General features: G+C 47.5%; 1 protein-coding gene across 2 annotated transcripts; it reads right to left on the bottom strand.

The window, feature by feature from the left end:
* Window positions 1-206: 206 nt before the first annotated feature.
* On the bottom strand, window positions 207-8,507 carry LOC133340087 (COP9 signalosome complex subunit 7b-like). 2 transcript variants are annotated; one of them, XM_061548152.1, is made up of 9 exons: window positions 8,367-8,507; window positions 7,246-7,339; window positions 5,816-5,959; window positions 4,689-4,764; window positions 3,809-3,897; window positions 2,667-2,869; window positions 1,210-1,315; window positions 446-585; window positions 207-302 (listed from the first exon to the last, which is right to left on the bottom strand). In XM_061548152.1, the coding sequence occupies exons 3-9, from the start codon at window positions 5,957-5,959 to the stop codon at window positions 263-265; spliced, it is 798 nt and encodes a 265-aa protein (XP_061404136.1). In that variant the 5' UTR covers window positions 7,246-7,339; window positions 8,367-8,507; the 3' UTR covers window positions 207-262. The 2 variants fall into 2 exon arrangements, with proteins under 2 accessions (XP_061404136.1, XP_061404137.1); XM_061548153.1 differs by having other exon boundaries at window positions 8,355-8,408.
* Between the last annotated feature and the right edge of the window lie 1,789 nt (window positions 8,508-10,296).

The following is a 10,296-nucleotide window of genomic DNA, read 5'->3' as shown; positions in this document are numbered from 1 at the left end:
CGTTTATGAGGACAGCTGCTGCAGCGTCATTGCACTGTATAGATGAAAGCGTTCGATTTTGTCAGTGTACACAGGCTTAATTTATACATGTATGCATCATTTCTGTGTGAATTGTGTATGTACAGATCATTTGCTGTCTGCTTGCGCACCGTGTGGTGGTGTGTATATACAGAAACGTGCAGATGTCAGCATAAAATGTATGTGTCGTTAATATTTTATATGTACCTACTGTGCATATTATGTGCGTGTGCAATGCTTGTATTCAGTTGGACTTTGACCAAATCTTTCCACTGCCCCTCAACCTGAAAACAAAGAAATTATTGACAAGGCATAAGACTCAGTCGGCATAGCATTTCTAGACTTCCTGTATTAAATCTCACATTTGAAAGCAGAACATTGGATGTAACTGAAATCAGAGGGACCCCCTCATCCACGGGACACGTACCCTTTGACCTTACTGGGTTTTTTCCCAGGGTGCCGTGTGGGATCGGGGGTCGCCATGGCGTCGCGGCTCTCCACCACCTGGTCCATCTCCTGGGCGGCCGAGGCAGCTGCGGCCTTCATGGTCTGCTTTAGGGAGCTCACCTACACATACGTACACAATGGCTTGTACAAACACAGGTGTCCCGTGTGACCCACATACAATGTTGGGGCAAGCGCTGTTATTACAAGCAGCGTTTTCACCCTCCGCACATATAATGTCTGGAAAAAGCAAACGGAATTCAAGATAAATAAACGGGAAATAAGAGTTGAAGGAATATATTAACGGGACGGGTCAGGAAACATGAGGATATGGAGGAAGAGGCTAAATAAGGACATTGAAGCTGCTTGCAGCAGGGTCTGCTTTGACTGGGTGGGGAGAGGGCAGGGATTGAGTGGGGGTGGCCACAAGAGGGATACAAGTAAGCACACCGACATGCGCCGGCATCTTGGAATTAACGCAATCATTGCATCGGCGATGGAAAACATCAGTGGCAAGTGGAATCTGCACCTGTCCTGAGCCTCCCTGAGGTTTACTTGGCCTTAAACGAATGGCGGAGGTGGTGTGTAAACAACAGCACTAAGCAGACAAAGGCAGCTAGCTTCGATTTTCTGGTCATACCACACCAGTGTATGCTGTACAGGCCTCAGTGGGTGCCCGCTAACGGTCTATATACTCGGGAGCTCTTGTCTTGATGCTGCTATGAATGCTGGCGAGTTATTACCCACCTCGTTCTCGATCTGTGCGCGCACTGCGATTTGGTTTTCCTTGGTGGAGTTGGCGCGCAGAATCTGAGCCTCGATGTTTAACAGAACAGCTTCACAACCATCACACCTAGAACAGAGCATTTTCAATTATTAATTATAACACGAATTTCAATACTGCTTATAATGTAAAGAACACCCGCATGTTAACCTCATTGCACTGGGTTGTTTTGATTGCACTCTTCATATATATGTGTACTCAAAGCACTTAAATATTAGCATTTTCTCAAAAGGTATTTTATACACACTTAAAAAGAATGGCATAATATTAGCATTAAATCTGCTTTATCTATGAAATATGGATAGACATATACAGCCGGTCCCCGCTTTTACGACAATGCATTCCTGGAAACCCCACCGTAAATATTTTTGCAACAGTAGAAACATCACTTGCCGATGTTTTTTTTTCCTTTTACCAGCCATATTTAACGGGGTTTAATCGATAGAAATCCATTAAAAAATACATTTGAGAACAACAAAAGCTCCATGCCAGGCAAGCCACATCGGAAAACCAGACTGACTGTTCAAATGTCCTCAGAGTCATTTCGTAAATCAAGTTTCTGCGTCGTAAATCGATCCATGGTGGTATATAAACCTCGTAAATATGGATCGTCGCACACCGGACCAGAGACTGCCTTACACACCCCCATAACCAACACGGCATGGGAAGCCCTTTATCCAGCAGTGGATTGACAAACGGGGGGGTTACATGGCCAAGCGGCGGCACATCTGGCGTTGTTCGAGTCTAGTGGCTGCTCTGGTTAACACTGTGGGTCTGTACTAACATTAAAGGTCCCATGACGTTATTCGGATCAGTAGACCATGTCATACCCGGCGTCAAAGTCCAACATTTCTAAATTATTCATAATCAACGTTTTTGGGTTAGCAGAGCCTCACCATTCTGGCAAATTGCCCGATGATGCTGGATGCAATTACCAGCGAAACGTCGTACTCAAAAATTGTAAATGTTGTGGTTTCACGCTTCAACACACCGGTGGGCTAAAGCAGTGAACTATTTGTCTTTTGTCAACGTGACACTTTTTTTTTTGCTGATTGGCCGTGTCGGGTGGTGGAGGGTTACGATACATTTATAAATAACGCGATCTAACCCAAAAACGTTGATTATGAATTTCTAAATTACCCACAAATTACTTGCTTGGAAAACGCCACATAGCAACATCTCTCCCTGCTGGCAAATGAATGCCCATTTCAGGCTGGAACTGCATACACATCTTGCGCTGCACAGGGAGAGCTGAAACTGGGGGGTCCCATTGTATGTATGGCTAGATAAGACGAGAGCATTTGAACGGCTGAGATCAGATGTGGCGTGACGGGCGCTTTGATCTGCCCCAGCATCTAAGCAACGGCCCTTATAAACACAATTCCTTCTCCTTGCATGCGCGTGATCGCCACGTGCTCACCACTGCTGCAGGGTGTTGATGATGGCATTGGCGTCGCTGGCGCGCACGTCGCGTCCGATGCAGGTGTCCACCTCGAGCTGGCGCCGGCGCTGGTCCAGCTTGCCGTGCACGATGTCGGCGTAGATTGCCTCGATGATCACGTCCTCCAGGTGCCGCAGGTTCGTCAGGCCCAGCTCGCTGAGCAGCACGCCGTACGGGATGCACTGCACAGTGCCAAGATGCCGTCACACTGCCTTGAAACGGACTGTTGGTTTGCTCATTTTTGTTTAAGCAGGTGATAACCGAAAAGGCCAGGTGGCAAGAGTGATGTGGGTCACCAAAATGACAAGCAAAAGACGTTCAAGCACAGCAATGAAGGAAACAGAAATCTGAGCAAAGATAACTGTGTAACGGGAGAAAAAAAATTGCACAAACATGCATCAATGCTGGGGCGGTTGATATTAGCGAGCACCCGATTCAGGCCAGAACAGATGACAAACACACGGCATCAGCCAGTCACGAGGCAGGTCTAGTGGTGGTGCATGCACGTGATTCATCGCTTCAGAGAGCTGGTGGATTATACAATTTGTGAAAATCCCAGAGACCTACTGGGCTGCGAGGTGACCGGGTGAAGGCAGTACCAGAAGTAGGTTTGTGAACCCATCTTTGCGGATTTTTGAGTTATCCCCTTGTATGCATAGCTAGCTCTGATTACTCTGGTTTAAACCCACGTGCATAGCGCTCCATCTCAATACAGGCCCTCCTGAAAGAGCTATTTGAAACTCCGTGAGGTTTCCTGTATAACTTAATATTATGAAATGTGTACCATTCAACCACGCAATGCTCCACCGGGCTAATATTACTCTAAAAGTCCTTGAAGAGATGGAGCTCTGGTTGAGCGAGCCTTCATAAGATAAGTGGTTAAGTTAGTTCTTTGAATAAACCATTCAGATGCACTATTAAACTAAAATTAAACGAATCTGGATTTACACGAGGGGGGGTCTAGGGGACAGACTGTCATCCTTAAAACATAAAGCATCCAACCCAGTTGCACGCAGTTTGAAATAACCCAGCCGTGTTAACATGCAACAGTAGTCTCTGTTAGCAATGCATCTGTCAAACAAATCAACACACTCAAACGTAAATACGAAAAACCACATCACCTTCATCTTTGCAGCCAGGCTTACGATGGTTAAATGTCTCAGCTTGTTTTTCTGTGCTTCTGACAGATTCGGCAGATTCGATGAATTAGCTACAAAGACACACATCCGTGTAACAAATTAAATTAGGTGGTAGTTAAGTCATCACCGCACCTTCCCTCGGCCTAGATGCACAGCAAAGCTACATGAAGGGGGGGGGGGGATTACAGATGGGGTTGTAATGGAAGTCAGGCAGCTTGTGTGGAAAGATCACGTGGTCAAAATGTTAACTTATTGGGCTTGCAAATGGAGGCCACCCCCACAGATTATATGGAATCCATCATGTAGGATTATGAATAATTAGGGGAATTAGTGATCGGCCTCAAAGAAATGAGTTAAAACACGTGTGCAGTTCACATGCAATAGCTGCCTGTGCTAACAATGTCAAAAAAGTCAGTGATTTCTTGTTCAATGGGCATTGATGTAGTGCTGATATCCTGTTTACAGCCCTGAGCCAATGGTGGACATTCCTTATTTTTATAGCAACAAGAACATACCCATAGGACAACCACTGTCTTCTTACCAACAAAGTGGTACTCATTTTATTAACCTCAGAGGGATGATGGGCTCAGCTAATGCACAACTATTGGTTGAAATCACAACCAAGCGATTGTGAGCCACTCACTTTGCTCTGCTGAGCCACCTGGCTGGATTCATAATGTCAGATATTAGTAACAAGGGAAATGAGTATCGTCTAAATGCACTCTGTTATAAATCTACGTGCAGTCCTCATGAGTAAAACAATTACGCTGATAATGTAGACACAGCCAAAGTGGAGAAGTTTTACTAGCATCATTGTGCACTTAAATGCATGTAGCAAGTGTGCCTGTGTAAGCGCACGCACCAGTATAGTCCGAGTATGTTCCATATGCAAACAACTGTAGCAACTGGAAATGTGGAGCATGAGGTCCGTTGCTCAACTGTGGACAAATTTGAACAATTACATCAGTTAGCTGTTCATAGTCACTTAAAATATACAAACGTCATTGCAATATACCGATCACTGTGAGCACCAAAATCTCCCCTGTGTTTACAATATTCAGTGCACCACATGACATGTGCAAAATTAATTAACCATGAACACAATTAACCACGTTTTCCAAACTCTTTGGTTCTTTCGGTAAAGTCACGTAGGTAGAAAAAAAAAAAGATCATGACATTTCGATGGCCACACAAATAATCGTCCTCAGCTGGGGATTCCTGCACCTGCAGTCACGAAAGCTTCAAATCATGTTTTCCAAGTTGAAACCATTTATTCCAGTTTAACACGTAGACTATCGCGACCAATATCATATTTCCAAGTTTAAACCATTTATTCCAGATTAACGCGTAGGCTTTCGCGACCAATATCATCCATAATACAGGTTTTTTGGGTTAGATCGCGTAAATATCTGGCTGTCGCCTGATGAAGCTAGTTATAATTACTGGCGAAACGTCGTACTCAGATTGTAAATGTTGTGGCTTTGCTCCCCAACACACCGGTGTGCTGTACTAGTAACGAATTGCCACGTTCTGTTTACTTGACAAACTTTGCTAATGGGCAGTGTCGGGTGGTGGCTGGTTCAACGACACATTCATATATTTACGCAATTTAACCCCAAAAAAACTGTATTATGGCATTTATTCCAACGTACAGGAATCACCATTGCAAGAGTTGACTCCCGGAGATGACGTGTAGATGAGTGAGCGGTTCTCAACCAGTGGGTTGCGCTCACCTTGGTAGGGTGCTACCCACAGGTTTTGCCCCACGTGCTGGGAGCTTCCTCAGGAACTTAAATAAAACAGCCCCCCCCCCCCCCCCCCCCGAAGCTCCAAGCACATGGAAGCGAAACGCTGGACATCGTGCCGAACAACATACGGCAACAACCCGCAAACACACCCGACGGCTACGCGGCACGCCCCGTGAAAACCTACGTAGTAGTCGTAGGAGCACGAGAGCTCTCTCCCTGGCTGGCAAAGCCGCTCACTCACCTCCTGCACGCTGGGGACCTCGAGCAGCTCCCCGAACACGTACACTCCCGGCGCGTCCAGGGCTTGCTCGATGAGAGCGCAGAGCGCCACGCCTTGCGCCGAGCGAGCCAGCAGCACAAACTGCTCGATTGGCTTTCCCTCCATCTACACGCGCGCACACAAGCACACATATACCCCCGTGTAGCCTTAACAGACTGATGGGGCAAGTGCTGTTAGTGAGCACCTATGAAGGCTGGCACTGTGGCACACGAGGGGGTGGGTAGCCGCTTTTGTCTCCCGAACGGCGATGTCCACACACCGCACTGGGTACTCATTTGAGGCTGAGTTGACCTAGGGGAGGCCCAGGACCCGGTTCAGATAATCGTCACTGGTGTTGGCCGTGCGCGGGAATCGAACTCAGGAAGCCGGGTTTGAAACGCAGCGCGCTAACCGCTACACTCCCGCTCCCCTTACACACACACGTGCGTGTGTACAGCACAGGCACTCTCGTACGCTGTACGCACGTATATGGACAAATGGCAGATATTGTGAAATGCTGTAGTTTGAGGATTGGTGGCCTCAGTAGTTGGCGCACTGTACTATGAACACCATTACAACGTTCAGTTCCTGGCCACGGCTAAAGTCAGTGGCGAGTGTGTGACCATACTTCACAACTTGCGTCATGACAAGAGAGACCCAAAGACAGAAGATATTGACAACACAGTAATTCTAACTGACCCCAGATAAGTTCACGCTATCCACACTGTGTTCATCCACTACATTGCAGGTCATAACGCATTTATTTATGCTTCTTAGCTCGCAGTGTTCGCCTTTGGGATTCCCTCCATCGTCTAATTTACTACGTTCCTATAACAATGTTCAATTCAAGAAAGTATGAACTCTTATATATGATACATTCAGGAATGCTGTTGTTTTTTTGCCCACTTGATGCTTTAGGCCACTGGGTCTTTGGACAGGTGACCACCCAGCCTCATCCTACTAACCTCATGCCAACCTCACCCTCACCTCATGCCAACCTCACCCTCACCCCAACCACACCCCAACCTCACCCTCATCCTAACTTCACCCTGACTACATCCCAACCTCACCCTCACCTCATGCCAACCTCACCCTCACGCCAACCACACCCAACCTCACCCCAACCTCACCCCAACCTCACCCTCATCCTAACTTTACCCTGACTACATCCCAACCTCACCTCATGCCAACCTCACCCTCACCTCATCCCAGCCTCACCTCATCCCAACCTCACCCTCACCTCATCCTAACCTCACCCTCACCACATCCCAACCTCACCCTCACTACACCCCACCCTCACCACACCTCATCCCAACCTCACCCAACCACATCCTCATCACCATATCCCAACCTCACCCTGACCACATCCCAACCTCACCCCCACCAACCTTATCCTGACATCCTCAACTCACCTGATCCCGATCCCAACACGCTGCTGCTGCTCCTACCGATTCCTCGCTGCTGCTCTGGATAGGGGATCCGCTGCTGTGTCCTCAGGCGCCACAACTTCCAGGAGAGACACACGGGGGACACGAGGGGAGGGGGGCTCGTTAGACACGATGTGCACACGAGATAAGGGGAGCATGGAGGGGGGTATCACACGATATGAAGGTAACACGGGGGACACGGAGAGACGTGAGGCATGGCCACACGGGATACACAACACGCACAGCGGGGGCGGTGGGGAGCACAAGGGAGACGAGGAGACACTGGGGGGACACGAGAAGCAAGGAGGGTACAGGACGACATGGAGACACAGACACACACAGAGACACACACAGACACACACAGACACACACACAGACACAGGCACACACAGAGACACACACAGACACACACAGACACACACACACACAGAGACACACACACAGACACAGGCACACACACACACAGGCACACACAGACACACACACAGGCATACACACACAGGCACACACAGACACACACACACAGGCACACACACACAGACACACACACACAGACACACACAGGCACACACAGGCACACACACACAGGCACACACAGACACACACACAGACACACACAGACACACACACACCACAGACACAAACACACACACACAGACCCAGGCGTGTTCTCCCAGTCTCGCTACCCAGGACAGGTCACACGTCTCGTTACCCCCCCCCCCCCCGTTTGAGTGACTATGCAGATACGTTACCATTCTCGGCAGGTTACCATTCTCGTCAGGTTACCCGTCTCGTTACCCGTCAGGTTACCCGCCAGGTTACCCGTCTCGTTACCCGTCAGGCTTCTCGTCAGGTTACCAGTCTCGTAGTAGTACCCAGGTTACCCATCAGGTTACCCGTCTCGTTAGTCAGGTTACCCATCAGGTTACCCGTCTCGTTACCCATCAGGTTACCCATCAGGTTACCCGTCTCGTTAGTCAGGTTACCCATCAGGTTACCCGTCTCGTTACCCGTCTCGTTACCCATCAGGTTACCCATCAGGTTACCCATCAGGTTACCCGTCTCGTTACCCATCAGGTTACCCATCAGGTTACCCGTCTCGTTACCCGTCTCGTCAGGCAGCTCGAGTCGCTCGCTCCCTGCGAGGCTCCTCCCGTGTACAGTAGGTGTAGCGCGATTCCCCTGCACGTCGATTCGCAACTGCGATTCCGGAATCGATTCTTTTGCACTTTAAAGGTTCGGCGTAGAATCGACCGATTTTTTTAGTTTGCGGCGCGATCGCTCTCAAAGCCCCGTGGACAATCTTGTAGTAAACTCCAGGGTGCGTGCGTTGCGAAGATCGGGAACGTGGGTTGAGGCCGCCGGGTTCGCGTGAACACTGCACCCGCCACACACAGACTCGAAGCCTATCGTTAGTGGGTGGAGGGCAATCGATTCCGCAAGTGAATCGATTCTCCGAATGCTGATTTATAATTTTGTTATTTTAAAATAATCTTTCTCTCGGAGCTAAATGGGCACCGCCCAACGATCAAACTCTACTCGAAGCATAAACGCGAGCTCGCCAGTCGCGCGCAGTAAAAAAAAGAGAGACGTGGGAATCGATAATAATCGATAGCGGAATCGACGTTCGATTATCGGTATCGAAGGGGAGAATCTATTTCCGCTTCCGGTGACGTCACCGGTGCGACTCGAGCCGCCCGGCGGTGACACAAACATCGCCCCGCCCCCCTCACGCCGGCATTGTTGTTGTTGTTGCTGTTTGTTGTTATTGCTGTTGTTATTGCTGTTGTTATTGTTGTTGTTATTGTTGTTGCTGTTGTTATTGTTGTTGTTGTTATTGCTGTTGTTGTTGCTGTTGTTGTTATTGCTGTTTGTTATTGTTGTTGTGTTGTTGTTGTTATTGTTGTTGTTGCTAGTGTTGTTGTTATTGTTGTGTGGTTATTGTTGTTAGTGTTGTTATTGTTGTGGTTATTGTTGTTATTGTTGTTGCTAGTGTTGTTAGTGTTGTTATTGTTGTTATTGTTATTTTTTGTTATTGTTATCGTTGTTATTGTTGTTGGTATTGTTGGTATTGTTATTGTTGTTGGTATTGTTGGTGTTGTTATTGTTTTATTGTAGTTTTGTTGTAGTTTTTGTTATTGTTTCAGTTTCATTTATTTGCTATAGCCCTATACTCTGGCTTCTCCCCCCCTCTCTTATACAGCCTCGTGTTACATCAGCTCCCTTTGCCCACTGCTGCAGTTGTTTCTTGCTGTGGTTGTCCCACCTGATGAAGGACGCTTGTGTTGCGTCCGAAACGTCGTGATTTAATTTAATTCATTTTCTACCTACGTGACTTTACCGAAAGAACCAAAGAGTATGGATCCCTGCAGTCACGAAAACTTCAAATCTATAATGGTATAGCCCTGTGAGCCATTCGGCTCTTGAATCAGGTGCAACCGCAACAAACAAAAAATATGAACAAGAAAACATCTTAAAGTGACTAAGTGCAAACAGAAAAATCCAGGAAAAAACTGCTAAATATTCCAGAAAAAGCACCGTACACCAACGCTGTGTACAAAAATCCCAGTGGGATGCAAGTCAAACAACAACAACCACAAGACAACTTAGATTAAAGCCATCAGCATAACTCCGCACTACAACAAACAAACATGGCCAAACAAAAAAATGTTTTCGAAATCACCAAAATAAAGCCATAAAAGCAATGTTGTTGCTGACAGTAGCAGAGTATGGACACATAATAAGAATCGATGTTACCCTGTCTGGCAACTAAAACTGGAGGTGTTGAGATGATCAAACACCAAATAGAAACCTTTTGCAGGGGGGATCAAGTACTGCATTAAGCACACACAAGTACTGCATTAAGCACACACAAGTACTGCATTAAGCACACACAAGTACTGCATTAAGCACACACAAGTACTGCATTAAGCACACACAGTAGTTGCGATGAACATGCAAACACAGGCTCTGATACTGGGAGGAACCTTCTGGTTACACCAGCCCACAGGGGATTATTGTGTCCGTCCGTCCGTC

Source organism: Lethenteron reissneri, unplaced genomic scaffold, assembly GCF_015708825.2.
Source record: "Lethenteron reissneri isolate LAM-NWPU_2019-01 unplaced genomic scaffold, ASM1570882v1 scaffold_730, whole genome shotgun sequence".
Classification (NCBI taxonomy): Eukaryota; Metazoa; Chordata; class Hyperoartia; order Petromyzontiformes; family Petromyzontidae; genus Lethenteron; species Lethenteron reissneri.
This window is presented reverse-complemented; position numbering and strand designations above follow the sequence as displayed.

Coding starts and splice junctions, on each gene's coding strand:
- LOC133340087 (XM_061548152.1), bottom strand. CDS start 5,959: ATGGAGGGAAAGCCAATCGAGCAGTTTGTGCTGCTGGCTCGCTCGGCG. Junction 4,765..5,815: donor AGGTCCCCAGCGTGCAGGAG/GTGAGTGAGCGG, acceptor ATTTGTCCACAG/TTGAGCAACGGACCTCATGC. Junction 2,870..3,808: donor GCCTGGCTGCAAAGATGAAG/GTGATGTGGTTT, acceptor GGCACTGTGCAG/TGCATCCCGTACGGCGTGCT.